Source organism: Podarcis vaucheri (genome assembly GCF_965113315.1).
Source record: "Podarcis vaucheri genome assembly, chromosome: 14".
NCBI lineage: Eukaryota > Metazoa > Chordata > Lepidosauria > Squamata > Lacertidae > Podarcis > Podarcis vaucheri.
The window spans coordinates 7149901-7176167 of NC_138752.1; the positions used below are offsets into that span (position 1 = coordinate 7149901).

Below are 26267 nucleotides of genomic sequence, written 5' to 3' on the forward strand. Positions count from 1 at the left end.
GACTCGGAAACTACAACTAATCCAGAATGCGGCAGCTAGACTGGTGACTGGGGGCGGCCGCCGAGACCACATAACACCGGTCTTGAAAGACCTACATTGGCTCCCAGTACGTTTCCGAGCACAATTCAAAGTGTTGGTGTTGACCTTTAAAGCCCTAAACGGCTTCGGCCCAGTATACCTGAAGGAGCGTCTCCACCCCCATCGTTCCGCCCGGACACTGAGGTCCAGCGCCGAGGGCCTTCTGGCGGTTCCCTCATTGCGAGAAGCGAAGCTACAGGGAACCAGGCAGAGGGCCTTTTCGGTGGTGGCGCCCGCCCTGTGGAATGCCCTCCCATCGGATGTCAAGGTGATGGAAAACTACCTGACATTCAGAAAACATCTTAAGGCGGCCCTATTCAGGGAAGCTTTTAATGTATGATATTTTAATTTTTTTTGGTTTCTGTGGAAGCCGCCCAGAGTGGCTGGGGAAACCCAGCCAGATGGGCGGGGTACAAATAATAAATTATTATTATTATTATTATTATTTGCTCCTGGGCTGCTGCCTGCCCCATCCCTGATTCCTGCTTGTGTTCTGTGGAAGGAAGGAAGGAAGGAAGGTGGTTGCTTCTTGGTTCACTGTTCTCAGAGAGTATTTTGCCACTCTGGAGGCAGAAGAACACAAGCCTGCTGTGCTCTGGTGGCTTTTTGATAGCAGCGGAACTGAGAGCTTTGCAAATAAGACTCAAGAGCTCTGGCTGTGTTTCCTGGGGCTCCTGGTTGTTCTTTAACGTGCCTGGGAAACATCTGTGGTTCTCCAGATATTGCTGGACTCGCAACTCCCAGCATAACCAGAAATGATGGGAGATGGAATTCAGCAACAGCTGGCCCCAGGTGTTCCCCGCCCCAGTTGGCCTTCCACAGAAGAACACCCAAGTAGATTGTGCCCATGGGGGGCTATCTCTGTCTGGAACCCCCAGTAGCATCTGCTACTAAGGTAGCCTCTTCTTGCCATGTGACTGAGGGACAAGGGTGGCAACCCTTTTTGGCCCAAGGGCTACATTCACACTGGGCCAACCCTTGGGGGGGGGGGCGGTAGATGCCACTGGTGTGTGTAGCCACCCACACTCTCTCAGGCACACACACAAGATGCGGGTAGCATACCCCTCCCTCAGCTGATCTGTACTTATCAATTGATCTGATGTCTGGTGAGGAGATGTTTTGCGTCTTGCACCACGCTCTGGCGAGGTTTAAACCAGCACTGCATTGATTTTCTCTTTTTGTTGCACTGGAATCATTTGGTTAGCCAGCTCCTCTTGTAGGGGCACTTCTGCCATTGGGGATTACACAGACCTTTTCCCCTTCAGCCTTCCGCTGCAAGCTAGTGCCCTCCAGATGTTGCTGGTCTACAACTCCCATCAACTGATGTAACCAGTGGTCTTGTGGCAATGAGTTTCACAAGCTTATAACACCTTCGTATCCCCTATGTTGAGGCTGCGGCCTCTTATTTTTCTTAGATGACAGCCTTTGGCGACTAGTTAGGGCTTCATTTCTTAATAACATCAAAACATTCTGTTGTGCTTACTGTGAAATGAGTAAATACAGTATATTGATTTTTTTTTAAAAAAACACCCTTCTGTGGTTATGCAAACCTGTAATAATTAAAACAGAGCCCACATGTTATTGTCTACAGCCTTAAATACTGTTTTCTTCATTTGCTAGAACTTAAGGTCCTGTTAAACTAGAACAGGGGTAGGCAACCGAAGGCCCGGGGGCCGGATCTGGCCCAATTGCCTTCTAAATCTGGCCCGCAGACGGTCCGGGAATCAGCGTGTTTTTACATGAGTAGAATGTGTCCTTTTATTTAAAATGCATCTCTGGGTTATTTGTGGGGCATAGCAATTTGTTCTCTTTTTTCCCTTCAAAAAATAGTCCGGCCCCCCACAAGGTCTGAGGGACAATGGACCGGCCCACAGCTGAAAAAGTTTGCTGACCCCTGAACTAGAATCATAGAATTGTAGAGTTGGAAGGGACCCTGAGGGTCATCCATACTAACCCCCTGCAATGCAGGAATCCTACCCACAGCTGTCCCCGCCTGGGCTCAGACTATCAGCCTTCTGGTTAACAGCCAGCCATAGTCACCCTTTGTGCCACCTCCAGGCGCTTTTCTTAATTTTTTTTAATATGCATAAAACATATTTTGTGGATGCCAGCTGACTAGATTCTCCCAAAGCAAACAGAGAGAAAAATCCCACGACCCAAAAGGGGGGCATCACAATAGGACTAAAGCAGTTCATTTGCTAAAGACTTAAATAATAATTCCAACCAAACCAGTGGAGAAGGCAGGGGGGGTGTTAGAAGAGTGAAAAGCAGCATTTGGGTTGCTGCCTCCGTACCCTAGGGGCCCAATCCTCCAGGCGCATCTTCCTTCCTTGCTCCCTTCTTCACTCCCCACTTGTTCGAGGGGGCGGGGGCAAGTGACTTTGTCCCCAAGGGGTCAACGGACCCACTCGCCTTTCCGTTCCCTTTCCCCTTCTCTGCTCTCCTGAGAGGGCAGCTGACATATGGTTAAGAAGTTAAATTTCATTCTGTTGCAGAGCCTCTCAGTGGTTTAAACCACTGCACAGGACAGAGGAGGCTGCTTGGGGGGGGGGGGGAGAGAGAGAACTGGCTGAAGCAGCCTTTGTGTGCTGCATCCTCCCCCCCCCCAGCCTTTCGCTTTGCTGCGATCAGGCCCTGCAAAGATTTGTCCAGGGCAAAGGTGATGAATTGAGCCTAGCAGGAGGGACAGATGGCCAGAATCCTCTCTCATTATTGCATCTGGAATTCCCCGCCCCCCCCTGCTATTTATTGATGAAAGCTTTGTGTAATTACCTCTCTACGCAAGGCAGATTTATGCCCCTTCACAGCTCAAAGAAAAACACAATGTGGAAAACAAGAGTCATTCGGGCTTTGATCATGATTTCACAACGCCCTGACTCACAGCTCTTGCAAAGGTGCTCAGGGTTGCCCCTGGCAGAGCGCATGAGGGTACACATCGCCTCTGGCCTCCTTGCTATGCTGAGATATACCAGTTCCAAACAGCAGCATGTTGCTCTAGGTCACACCCAGGGTGCCTCCTCCTTTTCCCAAGAGGAGAAGCCTTCTGGTTTCTTACCCAGTCCCACTTGCTTTGTGATGTTTCGCATACTGGTGGGACAGAGTGATGTAGGAGCTCACCCTGGCCTCTTCTACCTTCATGCTGCCTGAAACGGGATGGGGACTGCAGAACACGACAGTTTGCAAAACCATGTGCCTCTTTCTGGCACTCAATCCAGTGCTCTTCCGTCTGGCATGCTCCTTCAAAAAAATAATAATCAAAAATTAAATTGCTCTGCATTGTGCAGTGGCTGAGCCTTTGCTTATCTGCCAGCACAAGTTGCCCCCTCTGCTGCATCTTTTGGAGGCACCAAACAGCCTCTAGGCTGCCTTGCAGGCCCAGGAACTCCTAAGCAATGAAAATGACTCTTCTGGGCTTGTGTAAGGGTCTTCAGTTGCCTCCCCTTCAATAAGTTTTTCACGCATGCTCAGGAGACTTTTTCTTTTCTTTTAATGAATGCACTTGCATTGTCTCTTGCTGCATTTGCAGAGGTTTCCCTGGGCCCTCCGAATACGAAGGGGGAGGGGAGCAGAGGGGCTATGCCTGCAAGGTGCTGGTGCAATCCCATTGACTCCCAGGGCTCAGGGCTTCGAATTGTGATCAGGGCAGTTTGCAGCAAAAAGTGGACAGCTCATGCATCTGTTCCTTGGGGTTCGGCCACACACAAACTACCGAAAAATATTTAAAATGGAAAGGAGTGGGTCATTTTCCTCTGTCTGCCCCTGAATGTCTTTGAACATGCCAAAGAAGCAGGTGAAGAGGAAATGCCACTCATCTTGGGTTTCCTGTTGCCTCCACACCTCTCTGATTTGTCCAGAATGGAACATTTGTGTTTTCCCTTTTGGGGATAGCCATACGTGTTCCGCATCTAGCCAGTGTGAGCATCTACAGTGGTACCTCGGGTTACAGACGCTTCAGGTTACAGACTCCGCTAACCCAGAAATAGTACCTCGGGTTAAGAACTTCGCTTCAGGATGAGAACAGAAATCGCGCGGCAGCAGCGGGAGGCCCCATTAGCTAAAGTGCTGCTTCAGGTTAAGAACAGTTTCAGGTTAAGAACAGACCTCCAGAACGAATTAAGTTCTTAACTTGAGGTACCACTGTATATCTATATTATATTGTGTGAGCAATATGTGGGTGTTCTCATGGTAATACATAACCCAGTCTTGAAATTGCTGCTGCTTATACAGAGTCCAACTTTGTCCATCTAGCTCACTGTTGCCACTCTAAACTGACTGACAGTGGCTCGGAATCTTGGACCTTTTGTATGCAAAACCACTGAGTTATGCAGCCTTCCCTTAAAAATAGAGAGAGCTTCTAGTCCTCATGGTTCTGAACAAAGCACTTTTTTTCAAAAGCCACATTTCCACAATGCGGTTGAGCTCTTTAAGTCCTTCCCCCTCACCAGGGATCCCTGGGAACTACAATTCCAGATGGGCACGTGGTAATTGTGAGCTGTCAAGTCCTAGGAAATGCAATTTGGAGGGCTTGTTCTGTGTGCTTTGCTCATCTGTCTGGCCTAGATTGTAATTATTATTACTTATTATTATTTATACCCCAGTTTCCCCAGCCACTCTGGGCGGCTCCCAATCGAGTGTTAAAAACAATACAGCATTAAATATTAAAAACTTACCTAAACATGGCTGCCTTCACATGTTTTTTAAAAATAGGATAGCTGCTTATTTCCTTGACATCTGATGGGAGGGCGTTCCACAGGGCGGGTGCCACTACCGAGAAGGCCCTCTGTCTGGGAAGGGGGTCAGCTGTGGCTGCTGGTGTTTCCCAGCAGGCAGGGGGAAATGATCCACATATGAGATCAATTTCTGATGATTTGTGCATGCGCTGGGCAGGTGAGAGGGAACTGCTGAAATGCAGGTTTAATATAATCTTGGCAAATGGGTTAGTGAGACTTTAGGAGGCACTTGGAAGATGCAGAGCTGATTTCCCAACAGCATTTTCCGCAAGGGGAAAAGTGTTTCTGGCTGGTATGCACTGGACAATCCTGGTGTTTGGATATAGCTCTGGACCATGCCCCCCCCTAAAATGTTGCTGCTTGTTGGCTGGGATGCCTCCCATCCTTGTACAAGGGGAATTGAAAATGAGTGGACAAGTCCAGAGAACCTCAGATGCTGTGATGGGGAGGGGTGAGAAGAGCTGAGCAGGGGTGGCTTCCAGAGCTTGGGGGGTGGGGCGTGGGGGGTGTCAGGATAGGGCTTCACTAACTTGCATTGCTCCTTCCCCTCCTTGTGATTAGCTAAATTAGTCTTCACCAGCCTGGTGGCTTCCAGATGTTTTGAACTGCAGCTCCCAGCAGTCCTGGCTAGCATGGAAAACAAAACAAAACATCTTAAACAGGTAGCTAGTTGAAACTTAGTTTTAATCCATTTTAAATCTGCATGTGGTTCCATAAGAATGGAAGAAGAATCCTGTGGGATGAGGCCAAAGGTCCACCAACTCCAGCATCCTGTCATCACAATGGCCAGGCAGATGCACCCCACTTAGAAACCTGCAAGCAGGATCCAAGCACAACATCAGCATCCTTCATAAGATGGAAACAAGAGCTCTGAAGACAAAAAGCATGCTTGGTTTTTAGATGGCACGTGGATGCATATTGCAGCAGGTATCATCTTAGAAGATGATATTCTAATACAGTGGTGCCTCGCAAGACGAAAAGAATCCGTTCTGTGATTCTCTTCGTCTAGCGGTTTTTTCGTCTTGCGAAGCAAGCCCATTGACGGATTAGCACTATTAGCGGCTTTTAGCGGCTTATCTGCTGATCGGATTAGCTGCTTAGAAAAGGGGGGGGGAGGAAAAAACCCCAGCAGGAACTTGCAAGACATTGTTGTCTTGCAAAGCAAGCCCATAGGAAATTTGTTTTGCGAAGCACCTCCAAAACGGAAAACTCTTTCGTCTAGCGAGTTTTCCGTCTTGCGAGGCATTCGTCTTGCGGGGCACCACTGTAATATATTTATATGGTTTTATTGCTTGTGATTTTAGACTGTCTTGGGGGGTGAGTTGTGTGGCTGAAAAACAACCTACAAATTCTGGGAATATATACATCCCATCTGGTGTTAAAGTGAAGAGAGCATAGTTCCTTGAATAGTCCTGCCAGACACCTGCAGTTTTTATATGTACCTACCTTAAAATTGAGTGACTTTAAAAGTTTTGCCCAATTCATAGGGAATGAAAGATAGATAGATGATAGCTAGATAGATAAGTGGCTTATAAGCAAACCTTTTTTTTACACAGTACTTTAAGGTACTGTCAATTACAGTGTGCCTTACATCTTTGTCAAGAAAGTTTTTCCTAATTATAAAGCTTTTCCTTATGGTAGCCTTGTTAAACCTTTCAAGATCCAACACACCACATTCTTTGAATTATTTTAAAAGAAAATAAAACAAATATATTCACATGACTATTTGACAGAAGAGCATATGAACCATGAAAACCACAATGAATTTTTTGGAGACAATTTATTTGGCAACACCAAATAAACAAGACTTCCAGAAATCTATTTTGTCCATACCCTGTTTTGTTTTGTTTTAAATCTTAAATAATATGTTAATTTTTGCATTGGAACTAATTCCCAAAGCTTGCTTAGCCACTCAATACTCTGAGGTGATATTTGAGCCTTCCATTTCTGGGTAAACAACATTCTTGCTGCTGTTAAATAGATCAAAAGCAGTCACCTCCAACCCAGATGTTTGGGACCACCCCTCTCACCAACCCCAGCCAAGATGGCTGTGTGATGCTGAGACGGATGGGAGTGGTAGTGCAATAACATCTGGGAGACACCAGGTTGAGGAAGGATGATCAAACGGATGGATCGATTAATACAAAAACACTGAACCCAAAACTTTTCTTGCTGAAGCATCATTCCTTTTCCATTGTGGGGGGCCAAGACTGTTGGCAGCCGGGTGACAAGATGCAACATTGGCTGCTGCTACTTCATCTATTTCATGAGCTCCCTGCCCTCCCAAGCGCTGCAGCACTGAGCTGCCTAAACCAAAACACGAGTTGTCTGGGTGATTCCCTTTTCCAGGCAGTTGCCCACAAGGGACTGGTCTGAAAACATGGCGTGTATTTTATTTCTGAATGAACCCAGATGTGGACAGGACTCAAGAGGGGGAAAGGAAAATATATTAACGCTCCGCCATAGCAACAACTATCACTCACTGTGTTTATGTTACAGTAGCACCACTGATTGATTGATGCTGCTATAAAGCAAACTCTTGGGAGAACATTTCTTCTTATAAACAAAAAATAAATAAGGAACAAGAGAGAGGGGGGAAGGCTGTGGAGAATGACAGATATATTTGGGCAGCATCTATGTGTACCCCAGCAACCCTGTTCCTCCAGTCTTTCCACCGTGAACCATCTGACAGCCAGAGCCCATACCTTGTTCCCTGAACCCTGAGGAGGAGACACCTTTGCTGCTGGACTCAGGCACCTGGGAGGGTCAGGAGAGCCCGGAGTAGCTTTCTCCAAGGCAGTCCCCACAGCTTGAAAAACCAGCTGCTACAGACAAGGACACCAGCACTTTAACTGGACAGATGGTGCATGGGTGAAGGGGCTTCTATCTTGACTCCCTGCCCAGACTAGAGAGTTCTGCTGGTTGCTCCAAGATGTTTCTGAGACGACTTGCCTCAGTTGCAGGACTGCTTAGCTCAAGTCCTTAACTAGCACCTTAGTCCTTATTCAAAAGCTGGCTTGGCCCCTGTTCCAGAACCCAGAGCCTATTTATCTCATAACAACCCACCCAAGAAGAGCCCTGCTGCAGCAAGATCAGACCGAAGAGGGGGACCCACTGTTGAATAGTTTGTTTAAATGTTAGGGTTCATTATTGTTTCACAGGATGTGTACCGCTTTAAAAGCCAGGGTCATATCCTGACCTAGTTTTTACAGCTGTGTAGCAGGTGCTGATAAGTCACTGTAATTAGCTGTGTCAGCAATTGTGAATGATATATAATGTGCAGTATGTACCTTATTCTGACCTGGTGGGTGGGTGGGTGACAATTATAGACACTATGTAAGATGTGTGTTTGGGAAGTTGTTATTAAACCTTGCAAAGATATCTTTGCGTCTCTTCAGTGTTTCCATCTGTGTGGTCTACTCTGCACGCACTCTGCGACATGTTTCAATGCCCAATACCCAGTGGCTCTGGCAGGGGGCAGGGGCGGAGAGTGGGCGTCACTGGTGTGCGTGTCTCCCGGGGGCATGGTGTGGCATCCTCAGGGCGCCCGTGGGGGGCAGCCGCAATGGCACCCTACTGGGATCGTGATTTCAGGGGCGGTGCATTCCCTCCGCACCCCTGTTCCTCTGCCAGTGCCAATACCCACCTGTTTTCACAATGGCCAACCAGTTGCGCATTAGGGGAAGCCTGAAAATAGGACCTGAACGCAACAGCAGCACTCTCCCCACCTGTGACTCCCAACAGCTGGTATTCAGAGGCATTCCACCTCTGGCAGTGGAGGTGGTGGAACATAACCATCATGGCTAGTAGCCATTGAGAGCCTTGTCCTCTTCCATGAATGAGGTTGTCTTAATCCTCTTTTGGAGCCATCCAAGTTTGCCATCACTGCCTGCTTGGGAAGCCAGTTCCATAGTTTTAATTACCATATTTTTCACTTTATAAGATGCACCAGACCATAAGACGCACCTAGTTTTTGGAAGAGGAAAACAAGAAAAAAAATATTCTGAATCTCAGAAGTTGCACAGTGAAAGCAGCAATCCCTCTTGCTGTTCTGGCTTCTGTGATAGCTGTGCAGCCTGCATTCGCTCCATAAGATGCACACACATTTCCCCTTACTTTTTAGGAGGGAAAAAGTGAGTCTTATAGAGCAAAAAATACGGTATACTCTGTGTGAGGAAGCAATTTATTTTGCTAGTCCTGAATCTCCCATCTCCCAACATTCAGCTTCACTGCATGGCCGCACTTCACATTCTTATATACCTCCATCGTGTCTCCTGTTACTCACACGTTTAAAAAACTTAAAAAAACCCTTTCCTTGTAGGGGAGTTTCATCATCCTCTCAGTCGTTTTGGTTGCCCTTTTCTGAAACTTTTTGAGCTCTACAATATCTATCGGGGAGTGAAGTGACCAAAATTGTACACAGTTTTCCAAGTGCAGGCACACCAAAATGATCAAGGTGATATTAGCAGTTTTCTTTCCAAATTCATTTAATAATTTTTTCTAACATGGAATTCACCTTATTCACAGCTGCTATGCAATAAATTTTTCATTTAAAAATCTCATAAAGTGGCTCATGACATACATTAAAACCATTATGTAACAATAAGTAAGAACAGTCAAAATATCCAGATAGTAATACCACCTAATTTTAGTAACAACCACAGCCAGAGCAACAACAAAGATCTCGGTTTCGACAGTCAGGAGATGGCCAGGTAAACAGAAATGTCTCTATGTAGGGTAGCATTGCAAACAGCTCACAAAGTTTATACATATCTAGTCTGTTACTAAATTAAGTAGCAGACAATATATTATCTCTCTGTGCTTTGATTCTGGAATTCTTGCAAGTTTGTGGCTCCCTTTTAAGGAGTCAAATGTAATCTGCTCCCCATTCTCCAAAGACTTATTTGCATTTGTATTTTTAGATATGAAGGGCCATATTCCTTTGGTGTTTTTGTTTGTAAGCCCAGTAAATTGAGAATCAAGCTGTGTTGCCCAGAGATAAGCCCCATGTTTTTCAGTCCTGATTTGAAAAGCAGTGGCTCTTGAAGAAAGCTTAGGGGAAACTCCTGCTCAAGGAAATTACCTAAATCAACTGTCTGTTAATCATACCATGTGCCAACTCCCAGACCACTCTCCCAATCGAGGGACCGTTAGATGTCCCTTTCTGAGCCTTGGTTGCAATAAAGGTGGGGGGGGACGACCCATAAGGAAAAGTCATTTCCATGGGGCTGGCCAATAAGTGCTCCACAGTAGTTTTCATGCCAGGAAACATTGCATGTGATGCAATGACGCGAACACTTTTTACTAAAGATAAATTGCATACCATAAAACCAAGAGCAATTTCTGCAGCAATGAAGTCTGAGGGCCAAACTGGTCAGCAACTTTCAATCCCCTTGAGTCAAATTCTGCCCACTTGGAGCCCTCTTAGTTGTCAGCCTGGTGAGGCAAAAGAGGTGTGGTGCCATCTGTGGCAAGAGGCTAAGCTGGTTGGCAGTCGGGTGATGGGATCAGAGGCTGGGAATGACCCCAGTGTTGTTCCATTGGTAGCCTGTGGCAGAAAAGTAAAATGCTGCAACAGAATTTGAACCATCACAGCCATCTCTAGTAGCCCTGCGGGAAAATGAGTGGCTGATTGGTCTACTCTGTCTTCCAATAAACTGAGCCTTGAGGCACCATTTTGTTTCCCTGTCCTTAATGTTTGTTTTCTGTGCTGAGTGACCTTGCATTTATTGCCTGTGTCTTATCAGTCTTAGGGCTTGTAGATTTGCAGCTTAATGTTGCAGATAAGGTAGTCCTGTAGCCCTTGCAACCCAGGACGAGGAAGAAAGGGCAGCTTCTTTTTGCGGGGGCTCTTCCTCTCCTACCAGGTGCAGCTTTCTACATAGAAAAGTGAGTTGGGTTTTCTTTCCCTGAAATCTGATTGCAGGCACCTTTCTCTCATGCAATCACTAGCGTATTTTGGCCTCATCTGATTTCATCAAATGGTTAACCTCCAAGGTTTCTTAGCCATAAATCCCACCTGCAGCTTACCTTTCCAGTGCCTCTCAAGAACATCAGCACTAGGTCTGCAACTTCTTAATTGACTAAATCATTTTTAAAAATACAGTGGTACCTCAGGGTACAGATGCTTCAGGTTACAGACTCCGCTAACCCAGAAATAGTACCTCGGGTTAAGAACTTTGCTTCAGGATGAGAACAAAAATCGTGTGGGGGCTGCGCGAGGCCCCATTAGCTAAAGTGGTACGTCAGACTAAGAACAGTTTCAGGTTAAGAACGGACCTCCAGAATGCATTAAGTTCTTAACCTGAGGTACCACTGTACTCTGCTAAAAGGTGTCTCAGTTTAGTGATGAACTGAAGCCTATACTCCAGTTTCTTGAATTACTCCTCCCCCCTCCCTCAAAAAATAGGCCTCCATCTTCCTCTCTTCTAATTTCAGCGGGTGTGGGGTTTCCTTATGAGGTGGCCAGGGGCGATGTGTTTGCGTGTTTTTCTTTGCTTCACCTACCTCTCCAGTATTTTGTGTCTTCCTTAGCTGCCCACATTTGCTGGTTTGAAAAAAAAGCCTCATGGGAGGAGCTACTTTATGGAAATCTTCTGCTGGACTTTAAATCAAAGTCCTACAACAATGAAACTGATCTGTATAAAACATCACTTGAAAAAAGTGACAATGCATGCATTTTTGTAAACGACAAAATCTTTAATAATATTTTTTTTTTAAAAAAATAAAGTTTGGGAAGCTAGGCAGGCTGGATACTGAGTGAGATCGCTGTACCTGCTGGTGGTGGTTGTTTTTTAAAAAAATTCAAACCAATATCTTGAAAAGTAAAAAGTAGAAAAATGTAGTGATTTGCACAGGATTGCACTGCTTCCCTGTGCTTTGCAGGAGATCCCAGCTAAGAGTGATGTGGGGTTTTTAGGAAGCGTCTGTGGAAACTGGCAGTAGTACATTGTCGATTAACAAAGTGCTGTGTTTTGCTTGTTGTTTTGCTTCAGAACTTACTTGGTTCCTTTTTACTCATATGCAAATGTAATGCATTAATTGATTGGCTAATAGACCAAAGGGTGCGGGTGGTCTAAACCACAGAGCCTAGGGCTTGCCGATCAGAAGGTTGGTGGTTTGAATCCCTGCGACCGGGTGAGCTCCCGTTGCTCGGTCCCAGCTCCTGCCTACCTAGCAGTTTGAAAGCACATCAAGTTCAAGTACTGGTGGGAAGGTAAACGGTGTTTCCGTGCGCTGATCTGGTTCGCCAGAAGCGGCTTAGTCATGCTGGCCACATGACCCCGGAAGCTGTCTGCGGACAAACGCCGGCTCCCTTGGCCTATAGAATGAGATGAACATGCAACCCCAGAGGCGTCCGTGACTGGACCTAACAGTCAGGGGTAGCTTTAAAGGTAAAGGTAAAGGTACCCCTGCCCGTACGGGCCAGTCGTGACCGACTCTGGGGTTGCGTGCTCATCTCGCTTAAGAGGCCGGGAGCCAGCGCTGTCCGCAGACACTTCCGGGTCACATGGCCAGCGTGACGAATCTGCTCTGGCGAGCCAGCACCAGCGCAGCACACGGAAACGCCGTTTACCTTCTTGCTATAAAGCAGTACCTATTTATCTACTTGCAGTTAGGGGTGCTTTCGAACTGCTAGGTGGGCAGGAGCTGGGACCAAACGACGGGAGCTCACCCCGCCACGGGGATTCGAACCGCTGACCATACGACCGGCAAGTCCTAGGCACTGAGGTTTTACCCACAGCGCCACCCGCGTCCCTTAGGGGTAGCTTTAGTAAGGTAAAGGTACCCCTGCCCGAACGGGCCAGTCTTGACAGACTCTGGGGTTTGTGCGCCCATCTCACATCTATTGGCCGGGGGCCAGCGCTGTCCGGGGACACTTCCGGGTCACGTGGCCAGCGTGACAACGCTGCTCTGGCGAGCCAGAGCCGCACACGGAACGCCGTTTACCTTCCCGCTGGTAAGCGGTACCTATTTATCTACTTGCCCCCGGGGGTGCTTTTGAACTGCTAGGTTGGCAGGCGCTGGGACCGAGCAGCGGGAGCGCACCCCGCCGCGGGGATTCGAACCGCCGACCTTTCGATCGGCAAGCCCTAGGTGTTGAGGCTTTAGCCCACAGTGCCACCCGCGTCCCTGTAGGGGTACCTTTACCTTTACCTAATTGACCAAAACCCATATGACTGATTGGCTAGGATTTCTGTAACCCACCCATTGTAGCAAGATGTCATTGCAGTAGCTCTTGTTTGCCTGAAGCAACCTCCTTAGAGCAGCCTGGCTGGGGCTGATGGGCTTTGTAGTCCAAAACAGCTGGAGGGTACTAGGTTGGAGAAGGCTACTCTAGAGCAAACTGCGTTTGGGCAGCATCAAATGAAATGGATGCTTAATGGAATTTCAGTTTAGTTGCAAGGATATATCCTTGTGAGACTGGTTCATTCATCTGTTGTTTAAATTGATCTCTCTTTAGAGGCTGTTTTTCAAAGAAGAAAAGAATGTGTTCTTCTTAATAGCATCATGTATTCATTTTGCTTTTTGCTTGTTTTCTGTCTTAATTCTCAAGCTTTCATTTTTCTCCCCCTCTTTTAGCTATGTCTGCATTTGAAATCCAGCCACTTCCAGTGGAGGCGCATGAAGGGAGTGTGGCTCGCTTTGCATGCAAAATCTCTGCCAACCCTCCTGCCATCATCACCTGGGAGGTGAATCGGACAACCTTGCCAATAGCCATGGACAGGTATGGATACTTGGTTCTCTTCCACTAAACCTATTTATTACACCTGCATCTTACCATTCTTGCAAGAAGTTCAGGGCAGCAGTGTGTGTCGGGGTTGTCCCATTTTATTAGGGGACCGAGGTTAGGCTAAGAGAACATACGGTCACCCAGTGAGCTTAATGGCTGAGCAGGGATCCAAACTCTGGTCTCCCTGGGGCCAAGGTCAGCATCCTGCTCTGCTCATCATACTGGTTCTCTGATTCATTCTGAAACTCTTCTCCCCTCCCTTTCCCCCATCCTTTCAGAATAACTGCATTGCCGACAGGAGTGCTGCAGATCTATGGCGTCCAACAGAAGGATGCTGGGAATTATCGCTGTGTCGCCACAACAGTCGCCAACCGGCGCAAAAGTGTCGAGGCGATGCTCACGGTTGTTCCAGGTATCCTGATAATATCTTGCTGACTCTAGCATTGCTCCATTGCATCACCTGCAGGCACTGACTTCCCTCATGGGACAACTGCCCAGATTTTCACTGCGGGTCTATTCCTTCATAATTTGGGGCCTGATCCTAAGACTTGCTGTGCCACATTCATGTTTGGTGGGTCTCTGCGTGTATGTCAGCTGTGCATTTCCATTTAACTCTCTGCTTGCTTGTGCTTCTTATTTTTTTTAAGCCTCCAACATTAAGCTTTTCCACAAGCCATCCATCATAGCTGGTCCTCAGAACATCACAACTTCCCTCCACCAAACTGTCATCTTTGAATGCATTGCCACAGGGAATCCAAAGCCTATTGTTTCCTGGAGCCGTTTAGGTGAGTCCTGAAACCGATCTTTGGCTCTTCACTTTGGGCAAATTGAAGACGGGCTCCTCTTTCATTTCCACCATCATTGTGCCAGATGAGGAAAAGGAGGAGAGAAAGAGATGATCCAGGAGTTCCTCTTGTTAACAATTTGTGTTTTCACACTGTTGCTGTAGAACCAGGTTGGGGGCTGGGAGTGCAGTGATCAAATGAATGCTGAGATCAGTGCTGGGGGAGAATCCTCCAGGACTTCCCTGGTAGGAGGCAAGAGTTTTTCCACAGACTAGTCAATGTGGAAGGAGTGTAGGAAACTTGACAGGCACTTTCCATCCTCTAAAGCAATGGGGAGAGGGAGCTGCGTTCCTCCAGGGGTCATGCATGAGGAAGGGCTTAAGCTCAGCAGCAGAGCATCTGCTTTGCACGCAGAAGGCTCCAATGTGGCATATCCAGCCTGAAACCCTGAAGAGGCACCACTAGGTCTGTGGTTGAGAATCCTGGGCTAGATGGATCCAGTGATCCAACTTGGTAAAAGGCAGCTTCCTATGTTGAGGGTCACATGCCAGTGGTGTGGGGGTGCCGGAACCCCCTCCCTCCCTACACCCCTTCTCTGTCTCACACACAACATGCCCCATTCATATTTTTTCTCGCACACGCCACATGGGCCATCCCCTCCAACCATTCACATGCTTACAAGCACATGCTCCATTCATTCACAATCTCTCTTATGTGCACACAACCACCCATTTACATACAGAAACATGCAGCTCCTTCATCCATTCATTCTCTTACACCCACAATCTGTTTCCAACCCCTTCTTCTTCCCCTGTGGTTCTGGCCCAGATTGGGAGGCCCATGCCTGCACTTTGCATCAGGAAAAACCCCCCATTCACTCCAGTGAGATATAAAATTCACCCCATACAAACTGCAGGTGTGTATTGGGGGAGAGGCTATTGTGGATCAGGATCTTAGGATGGTGGATAGGATTCCTTTGCTCCTTGCTCATCCAGATGGGCCCCCTGTGTCTTCTGTTCGAATTGGGGAAAGAAGCTTCCATTAATTTCAGGTGGAATGCCTTTTCCTCTGCAGTTGCAGGCCAAATATCATCCAGACTAAGACTCTGGCATAGGGATTATTTCTTTTGCCACTGCTGTGATGCCAGTGTGGTTCTGGCCTCTGCGCCTGCTGTCTTCATAGAAAAAAAGCTTCCTTTGGAGCATATGGGAGCTTTTTCCCAAACTGCAGCTGTGGCCATGCTCTTAAAGCTTCCCAGGCCCCACAGAGTCAGCTGTGCCAGTGCAAAGCTTGCATGCTGTAAAAGAAGCAGGATTGCAGTTCATGAGCAACAGCACTGCAGGCAAGACTTGTCTTGTGTAGAAGGATCCGGTGGCCATTGCCGCTTCACAAATGGGATGTCTGGAACTGGATGTTACCTGTTGGGGTCAGCTTTGCTACAGTGGTTGGAAAGTGTTTAAGAAGCAGGAAGCATGGGAATGCCAAGGGTAACATCAGCACTGTTCAAGGACTGAAGAGGTTATGCCTATGCAAGTGTTTGGGATCAGGTCAGGATGCTTTCACCCAATTCTTACTAGCTGGATGTCCATCAAACAAATTCTAGAATGAATTAGACTGGAGGTGGCTCACCTGTAGTCCTCTCAGATGTTGTGGGACTGCAGGTTCCATCACCCCTAACCATTGGCCATGTGAGCAGATGGAAAGTCTACAGTTTAGCCACCCCTGGATTGGATTCTTTGCTTAAGTGTAGACTTGTGTTGAGCCATCACAAAGAGAAGCTGGGCAATGAAGGGGGACTCCAGAAGGTGGAATTGGTTTATCCACCACCAAAGAACATCTTCATTGCTGGCTGGTTTTCCCCAAACAGACCATAAATCCATTGACGTGTTCAACACTCGTGTGCTTGGGAATGGGAATCTCATGATCTCGGATGTGAAAGTACAGCACTCTGGAGTTTACATCTGTCGTGCTACAATTCCTGGCACGCGCAACTTCACCACTGCGATGGCAACACTTGTTGTGCTAGGTGAGCTGACTTTGAAAGCCTCTCAGGGTTGGGTGTCAAGCAGATTTAGCCACTTAAGAAATAGTGTTACTCATTCAACATCAGGCTTTGAGAACCTGGTGTACTCTGGTGTTTTTAACTACAATTCCCATCAGTCCCAGGCAGCACAAGCATACTGTGTTACTCTGGAACAAAGCCTTCCTGTTGAGTGAAGGGTCTTGTTACTTGGAGGCTGGTTGAGGCTGAACTGTGAAAATAAAGCAGATGAGGAGGCTCTGTAGAAATACTCTACAGGAGGCATTTTATATTGGCACAGAAGCAGAGATCCCCTCATGTGTCACTTGATCTTAAATTTCATGCCTGTCCTAACCCAGAGGCTTGAAGTGGTGGGTGATGAAGCAGGGTATGGAACACCTGTAAAATAGCCAAATAGCATCTCATTAGAAATGGCTCCTACTTTGCAACTGCTTCCTGTTCCTCCCTCTTCCCACAAGAAAGCCACTCCGGACAAAGGTGCCTTGTAACTCTGCCCCCCAGGTGCTCTGCATTTGGCAAGACTCTACAGGAAAGGGTTTAACATATTCTGGGATCTTGTCTGAGAAAGATTTTGGTTTCAACTTTTGTTTCATAATCCCTCAGCTCCCCCTTCGTTTGTGGAGTGGCCGGAAAGCTTGACGAGGCCTCGCGCTGGCACTGCTCGTTTTGCCTGCCAGGCAGAAGGCATCCCAGCCCCCAAGATGTCCTGGCTGAAGAACGGGAGGAAGATCCATTCCAACGGCAGAATCAAAATGTACAACAGGTGAGAACGGCCAGCTGCCCAATGACTCTGGAGCTATTGAGGACCTGTGGGTAGAGGTGCTCCTACCAAGGTAGAGTGGTGGATTTGGGGGTGTCACCGTGAAGGATTGGCAGGTCTGACCCATGGATTGGCATGTGGATTGGAGCATCTTTGCAGTTGGTTGTTTTTTTAATTTTGAATAATTCCAATCATGTTCTTTCCATTATTTATGTGCCTTTTTAATAGGAGTGAGCAGAATAAATACCTAGCAATGGTACTAAATAACAAACTTATGTCTGTCTTGCCCTTGTCACCATGAGAAATGTCCAACCACTGGTTTTAATGTTTGTTTGTTTTGTACATGGTACATCCAATCACTTTTAAAAATAAATAAAAATAAATCTGTACATGTAAAACCAATGGTGCAAATATATGAAGCTGAGTTGGTGGACAGTCTGCTCTTTCTTCTTTTTAATTTTTCCCTGGGCTCTTGTTGTCTGTCTGTCTGTCTGTCTAGCAAACTGGTGATCAACCAGATCATCCCTGAAGATGATGCCATCTACCAGTGCATGGCTGAGAACAGCCAGGGCTCCATCCTGTCCAGGGCACGATTGACGGTAGTTCTGTCCGAAGACCGGCCCAGTGCCCCTTGCAATGTCCATGCAGAAACTATGTCAAGTTCAGCCATCCTTCTGGCCTGGGAGAGGCCACTTTACAATTCAGACAAAGTCATCGCTTACTCAGTGCACTACATGAAGGCAGAAGGTAAGTATGGTATCTGACTGATGAGCACCCTGAGCTGCTGCTTGGGCTTCTCCATATTTTGGGCACAAGTGGCTTCCCTACAGAATGGATGAATCTGGGCCTTTTTGAGGGCAAGGGCAAATAAATCTGCTGCAGTCTTAAGGACCAGCATCCTCCCTCCTTCTCCTCTGGCTCATGCAAGTTCCTCCATAGACTTCTGCACCATTTCCTTTTATTTACCTTTTGCTCTCTGGGATAAATCATATGAAGAATTGTAATGTGCTGCCTAATCTGTGGGGTTTTAGGTACTGTGATACAATATCTGGCTTGTGGTTCCCTTGAAATGAATGTATGGAGAAGTTGCTGGGCCTGTTTTAAGGAGATCAAATAGCATGTGGCATTTATATTTCCAGTATCTTTTGAAAGCCAACTTTAACTGATGTGTCATTACTCTTCCGCTGATGAATCAAGTTTATATTCTGTGTGGGTTGTTGGGCCCCAGACTGTGTTTGGATGCATCTATGTCTATAATGGCACTTCAATATCTTCCCCAGACTCAGTTGCTTGCATTCAGATTGACCAATGGAGGAAGGATATGGTAGTTGTCACCCTTCTATACCCTCCAAGCTAGATTACTTCAACATGCTGTATGTGGGGCTGCCATTTAAGAGTATTTAGAGGCTTCTGCTATGGAGGCAGAATTCCCCTTTTTAACAGGGAATAGATGGCCATGACTGTTGAAGAACTCCAATCTTACGAGATCTGGAGTGGCACCTGTGGGCTTCCAGACATGGTTTACGTGCCAGTTTCAACCTTTTAAATCGCCTGGGGTCACTTGCGGAGGCCCATCTCCCCATAGGAGCCTGGTCTTGTAGGTGGAAGTATAAAGGATTCTACTTCTAGCCCTGAATCTCTCATGCCTCCCTGTTGTGTAGCAGTTACCTTGAGCCGTCGGTCTGGCATAGTGATCACCCAGAAGGACCTGCTGCTCTCTCTCAGCCTCTCTGACCTTTTTAACTATTCAACATACCCAATATTTCCACACCTCATTATGAAGGGTCGTTGAGGTTTGCAAAAGAATGACCACCAGGTTGGTTTGTGTAAGAAATAAATTTACTTTCTTACATTTACAAAACACATTTTATAGACCAGCTTCTGCCTCGCCAGAATAAATACTGAAGGTTTCTGGAAATTATATGAGTACAATACGTTAACTGTTTGATAACCGATGGGCTGGTTAAAAGCAAGACTTGGCTGTTGATTCCCCCTGGTTAATTGGCCTTGCCTGCCACACAAAGTGGATAGCCCCTGGTTCAGCTGCTGTAGCAGCAGCATCCTTAGCCTGTCCTGAAGCACTCTGGGAACTTTGTGGGAACTCTTGAATTGCCGGAGGTGTATCTGGTCGTCTCACAGGCTCTTGTTTGAAGTAGTTAGCGTTTACTCCTATGCTGCCTTTTCCACTGAAAAAAACTTTGCAGCTCACAGTGGTTAACACAAAGACAAAATTCAAGCAATAAAATGCAGCATGCAAAAATGTAAGACAGCAAACTCCTTCCATCTTAAAACAACAGCCACCTAAAAGCCAAATACAACTATCACCCTCCCTAAAGACAAGCCAGTCCCAGCCCACCCCCCCAAAAAAAAATCAGTGAGCAGGAGCAAGGGGAAATTCTCAGGCAACAAATCCTCCCTATAAAGGTACCGGGCAAGGGAGTGGCTGAAAAAACATGTACTTTGATACTTCTGCACAATCTTCCCCCATGCAAAAAATGAGGTGGGTAGATCTACATGCCACCTGCGGGATCAGATGCAACATGCCTCTGAGTCCCAGTTGCTGGAGTCTGATCCAAGATCAGCTTAGCTCTTCTGACCTCCTTGTTTGTAGCTGCACTGTCATGGAGGGAAAGCCGAGAAGTTTCTTCCACTTCCTGTTGACAAAGCACTGCACTTTTCACACAATCCCGATATTGCTCCATTCGCTGTAAAGAAATGCAACATTTCTAAAATATGCTCCAAAGATCTGGTCATATTTTCCTCCACCTGCCTCACAGGCCAAATAATAAAAGTTAGCATTGAATACAAATTGGGCTAGGGGCAGAGGTAGCAGAGAGAGAAAACAAACAGGTGTCTGCTGAGAGCTACTTAAAGAAAAGAAAAAGGCATTTCAAACTGGGGCAGAGGAGATGTTTGTGGTACTAGGGAGAATGGGGACTTGATGAGGGAGCGTGTTAATTCCTTGTTAGCGATTAAGAAAAGGAACAAAGGAATGGCTGATTGGGGGGGAGGGAGGGGGAGCCTGCCTTGTCTTCTCCGCTGCCTCTTCGAGGCGGGGGGGCCTCCTTTCCTCCCCATGGAGTCTTCCCAGCTATTCAAGACAAGAAGGAGCCCTTTCAGTTTGGGTTCAGGGATCCTGTGTAGCAGGTCAGAAATCGTGCCATGCAGTTCCTAATTAACCAGCCATTAATTAGGGTGTTGTGAGATGCTCATAATCTTGCCTAATTAAAATGCTATCAAGTTAACTCAAAACTGTGGGAAAACCGACTGGTGGAATTTTTGTTGTTCAGTTTGTAGAGAGGTTCTGTTCTTAGGAGGGGAGGCTTAAACTCCTTCAAGGAGCGAGGTTTGTGGGTTTTTGTTGTTTTCACAAAGTTGACAAGCAATTTGGCATGAATTGTGCATTAAGGAAAGGGCCTCTGGCTGCCGCCACCAGCTGCTTTCTGCTTTAGAGCTTTGCTGTATAGGAATGAAGCAAGACAAAGCCCACACCAAGCCAACCATGCATTTATGGGGCACGTTTGGATGTAAATTGCTGCACTCATTAAGGAGGAAAAGCATGTTTTAAACTAATCCTTGTTGCTCTGTCCCCGAACTAAAACAGGTACACAGTCCTGTGTGCACCAAACAGAACAAATCTATTCACAGGATCATTTGAGTTAAAATGGGGAGCCAGGGGTCCAGAGCATCTTCGTTTTGATTTGGTTGGTGTTTTTAAGCAGCCACAGCCAATCACTCGCCACCCCCAGGGTCCAAAATGAGAGGGGCCATAAAGCAGGAGATCCAGAGGCTGTGATGGCTCCCCTCTTGTGCCTTCCTGCTTTCTCTTCACAGTTTGTTGTGGTTTAGTTTTCTGAATGGAGTTTTTGAGCTGAATCAGCACATCCGCAGAGAGCTTTCTGTTCAGCACATCCCAAAGCCCCATGTTCTGTAGCAAGGCACAGTTTGGTGGCATGAAACTGCTTTCACTCAGACTACAAAAGAAAACCCATTCTGACCCAGTCCAAATATTTTTCTCAGAAATGCCCCATTTTTAGTGGTTGGACTTACTTCCAAGTAAGAATGCCACCTTGTAGTTCAATCCTAAACCTCATTACGTACAAGGAAATCTCCCTGATTCATTCTTGCCTGGCTTAGGGTGATTTACCAGGTAAATGTTGATAAGATCACAGCCTTAAACATATAATCCTGTAGAGAGGTTTCAGGTGCATTTATTTCTGTAAATTCTTTCTGCATTCCAGGTTTAAATAATGAAGAATATCAAGTTGTTATTGGAAACGACACAACACATTATATTATTGACGACTTGGAGCCAGCCAGCAACTACACCTTTTACATAGTGGCCTACATGCCGATGGGAGCTAGCCAAATGTCTGACCATGTGACACAACACACCCTGGAAGACAGTAAGTTCTTTTTTTAAAAAAATACTTATATCCTGCCTTTCCCCTGACAGGGACTCAAGGTGCATTTTAAAGCTAAAATAGAAATAGCTAAAAACCGAAAAAGCAACAATTAAAAAACAATTAAAGTGTGTGTGTGTGAGAGACAGAACGAGAGACTTATCCTGTTATATCAGAGGGAAAACTGTTCTTCTTTCTGCTTCTCCTCCTCTTAGTCCCTCTGAGGGCTCCTGAGATCAGCTTGACAAGCCAAAGCCCCACAGATATTCTCATCTCCTGGCTGCCGATTCCAGCCAAGTACCGGCGAGGCCAGGTCGTCTCGTTCCGCTTGTCATTTCGACTCAGCACCGAGAGCACCGTCCAGGTTCTGGAGCTCCCAGGCACGACCTACGAACACCTTTTAGGGGGCCTGAAGCCCGACAGCATCTATTTGGTTCGTATCTCTGCAGCAACTCGGATTGGCTGGGGAGAGGCCTCCCTGTGGACTTCTCATCACACGCCGAAAGCCACGAGTGTCAAAGGTGTGTCATCTTTTCAATTTAAGATATGCCCAAATAATGGACCTTTCAACTGAAGTCACTGCAGAACATCTCTAGCAAGCTAACCTGAATTGCCCCTGGTGTCCTTTCCTTTGAAGTGTTGTCCTTGCAGCCCCGTGGCTCAACTGAAGTTTATATTTGCTGCTTCATGAACTCATTTCACCTGCATTTTATGATATGGGGCATTAGTTTTGCACAGACTTTGCTCTGTAGGCTGTGTAGCCGTGGGTGTGGTACACTGGATCTCCCAGGAGTTTTACAGGAAGGAAAGAGCCATGGCTCAGTGATGGTGTGTGGGAGAAACTTCCTGGCATGCCTGGGAGAGACATTTCTAGGCTGAGCCAGGTGGGTTTATGGTCTGACTCAAGATAAGGCAGCTTCCTTGTTTTCTGCTTGTTCCTCCAATGTAAAAAACTACTCCCCTTCTTTTCCTAGCACCAAAATCTCCTGAGCTGCGTCTGGAACCCCTGAACTGCACAACGATCACGGTGAGCTGGCAAAAAGATTTGGAAGACACGGCAGCCATCCAGGGCTACAAATTGTACTACAAGGAGGAAGGCCAGCAAGAAAATGGACCTATCCTGCTAGAGGCCAATGACTTGACACACACCATCAGTGGCCTGGGTGAGTTTGCACACAGCTTCTGCCTTCTGTATTTCTGAAGGAGAAGCCACACTCATTTCACAGTAGGAGTGAGGGGCAAAGCTTTTTGTTAGAGCCACTCCTGTGATGATGGGGAGATTCCCCTTTAAATGCATGTGGAGTCACTTGCGACCCTTCAGAATGAATGACTGGATTGAATTGCTTAAATATGGGGCAGCTCAGAGGTTATCTAAAAGCTGGTTTTCTTCTTGCATGTTGTTGTTTAGTCGTGTCCGACGCTTCGTGACCCCATGGACCAGAGCACGCCAGAACACTGTCCCACCATCTCGTCCTCTGTCATCCCCTTCCCCTTGTGCCCTCCATCTTTCCCAACATCAGGGTCTTTTCCAGGGAGTCTTCTCTTCTCATGAGATGGCCAAAGTATTGGAGTCTCAGCTTCACGATCTGTCCTTCCAGTGAGCACTCAGGGCTGATTTCCTTCAGAATGGATAGGTTTGATCTTCTTGCATACAGAGGGACGATTAAGAGTCGCCTGTACTGGAAGGCCTTTGATCTGTGAGGGTTGCTATGCTCTATTCCTTAAAAATTCCCTATCCTGAGGTTGATTCAGCTAAATACCTCTGCTGTGATGGGTAGTATTTGTGGCTTTTCTCCTGCAACTGGTTATTTTAATGTTTTTATTAGCCACTTTGAATATAGTTTATGCATAAAAATGATATAAATAAATATGTTCCTGAATGTTGATATTTACCTAGGATTGTAGGGGACCCACAGAGAAATGCCGAAAATATTTCTACCCTGATTTTTTTTTTTTTTTTGTATTTATTACTTGATTTATATATCCTCCCTTATGATGCAGTTATTCCATCAAGACAATGTTCAAAATTGAATAAGTGGTGGTGGTGATGAAGGCATGATCTGGTAGACACTGTATACTTGGAGTTCCCAAAAACTCTTGACAAAGTACCACACCAAGGATTCCTGAGTCCTCTTGTGGATCAGGAATTGGCTAAGAAACAGGAAGCAGACAGAAGGAACAAATGGACAGTTCTCCTGATGAAGGGATATAGAATGTGGGGTCCTCCAAATATTGGTATTGGGACAGGCACTTTTTATCTTATTAATTAATGTTTTTAGCAATATTTTGGCTAAGTGTCTGATGATGCCAACTTGTTTAGGGTGATAAAAATGAAAGGGGATTGCAAGGCGTTCCAAAAGGATCTTTCTGAACTGGGCGGATGGCTCTCTTACTCATTAAGATAGCAAATGTGATCCAGTGCAAGCAATTGTGAATTGATGCATGTCAGAGGTAAAACTTCACATACATGTTCATGGGGTCTGAACTGGCAGTGACTGACCAGCAAAGAGGTCTTGGGGTCACAATGTATAGCTCAATTAAAATGTTGACCCATTATGCAGCAGCTGTGAAAAGGGCAAATTCCATATTTGGGATCATTGTGGCTTATCACTAAGCACATAAATTTATCCCCTATCTAGGATGATTAGGAAAGGAATCTAAATAAAAGTTTTTCTCTATCTTTCAACATTTTCGAACCTGGAGGCATCCAATAAAGAAGAGTGGTTGGAAGTTCTGGACAGTCAAAAGGAAATCTTCTGTCTTGATGTTATGTCTTCTATGTTCCTGTATCTTTAAAACTGTTTTGACTGAAATCTAAATAACTAGCTGGGTCTAGTGTGATAACTTGGAATAGAAAGGAGAAAAAGAGCACTAAGGAACTCCCTGTCTTTAAGGTGCCATAAAGGGATTTCCTCCCCACCTTGGGGCTGGGATGAGACTAGATGATTGACTGAATTGTCAGAATTAAATCATCACCGCAGCCAGGTCAACTGGCTTCTTTACGACACTTAGATCCCCCCCTTCCTCATGTGTTATTACTCCAGAAGCAAGAGAGATTTTTAGACAGAGCAACTGCCAAGTCTTCTCAGTGGGTCAGGGTCCATATGTGGTCCTTTCAAGACAGAGGGCTTCTGGCAGCAGGATGGGACCCATTGAGCGCAGACCAGAACACAAAAAGGATCAGCAGTGGCTCAGTCAAAGAAGGGATGCCTCTTCTTTTAAGATGTCGTTGATCTGTCTTTGGACAGTGTATCCTGCTGAAAGCATGCGGATACAGACCGGCACACCTGGCTCTCCTTATTGCAGAGCATTTCAGAGCCTGGCTGATTTGGCTCAGGTGTTGCACAGAAGGCTGCAAAATAAACCGGGTTTTTTAGAATCAATGGTCAGTGAAATGGCACAGGTGAAGCTTCATAGTAAAACAGGCTGGGATAATCATTTAAGGATAAATGTTGTCACTGCAGTTGTGGCTGCTTAGCATATGCCCTCTAATGCAAAATGCAACATGAGCCGGTGTAGTTGTGTTGTCACATTGGCTATGAAGTGCCTGCTCCAATACCATGAAGTCTCTCCCGACATGCATGTGTGCTGGTCACCTAGCATGTTTCAGAAATGGTGTCACTGCTGGAAAACTTTGTCCACCAGTGGTGCTCCCTCTCTCCAGCTCAGCTTCCCAAAGAGCCTGACTGTAGTTGTTAAAAAACACAACTGTATATCACTAGTTCCTAGATCCATTTTTGTTTTGATGGCATCCTGTTAAAGGAAGAATTAATATTTGGGGTTACACTTTATGCTGTCATGTAGCTGCACCTTGGAATCCAGATGATGTCACAACAGAACCAGTGATGTCATTTTCAGATTGCACTTCCCAACTTGCAGAGGGCCAGCCATGTTGGTCTGTAGCAGCAAGCACCAGAAAGGAACATAAAGGCCTAGCAGGATTTATTAGGACAGAAACCTTTGTGGACAGTCATCAGGCTCATGAAGCAATGTTCCCAAGTGGCAGGCAGGTATACTCAAGTATACCCGCAAGGTGAAGTTGACCCGGAAACTACAACTAATCCAGAATGCAGCAGCTAGACTGGTGACTGGGGGCGGCCGCCGAGACCACATAACACCAGTCTTGAAAGACCTACATTGGCTCCCAGTACGTTTCCGAGCACAATTCAAAGTGTTGGTACTGACCTTTAAAGCCCTAAACGGCCTCGGCCCAGTATGCCTGAAGGAGCATCTCCACTCCCATCGTTCTGCCCAGACGCTGAGGTCCAGCGCCGAGGGCCTTCTGGCGGTTCCCTCGTTGCGAGAAGCAAAGCTACAGGGAACCAGGCAGAGGGCCTTCTTGGTAGTGGTGCCCACCCTGTGGAATGCCCTCCCATCAGATGTCAAAGAGATAAACAATTACCTGACCTTCAGAAGACATCTGAAGGCAGCCCTGTTCAGGGAAGTTTTTAATGTGTGACATTTTAGTGTATTTTTGGTCTTTGTTGCTGCCAAGAGTGGCTGGGGAAACCCAGCCAGATGGGTGGGGTACAAATAAATTATTATTATTATTATTATTATTATTATTATTATTATTATTATTAATCTGCCTGCATGCATGTGGAGCAACTTCAGCAAAATTACTGGTGCCTTTGATCTGGATTAACTGGTGCAAGGATTGCAATTATGATGCTGCTATCAGACTGTCTGCTCTGGCAGCATTCCCAGTTATTCGTGTGGCAGAATTAGGAATCTCT

The 26267-nt window shown here is 46.4% G+C and overlaps 1 protein-coding gene across 2 annotated transcripts in view; it reads left to right on the forward strand.

Moving 5' to 3' along the window:
* Positions 1-26267, forward strand: part of PRTG (protogenin) — an 85288-nt gene that overhangs the window by 27132 nt on the left and 31889 nt on the right. For both annotated transcript variants that reach the window (XM_082198322.1, XM_082198323.1), the window contains exons 3-11: positions 13392-13536; positions 13821-13954; positions 14190-14327; positions 16195-16353; positions 16972-17131; positions 17628-17875; positions 21370-21534; positions 21747-22052; positions 22506-22694. In XM_082198322.1, coding sequence (XP_082054448.1) covers positions 13392-13536; positions 13821-13954; positions 14190-14327; positions 16195-16353; positions 16972-17131; positions 17628-17875; positions 21370-21534; positions 21747-22052; positions 22506-22694 — 1644 coding nt within the window. The remainder of the gene's footprint in view (positions 1-13391; positions 13537-13820; positions 13955-14189; positions 14328-16194; positions 16354-16971; positions 17132-17627; positions 17876-21369; positions 21535-21746; positions 22053-22505; positions 22695-26267) is intronic.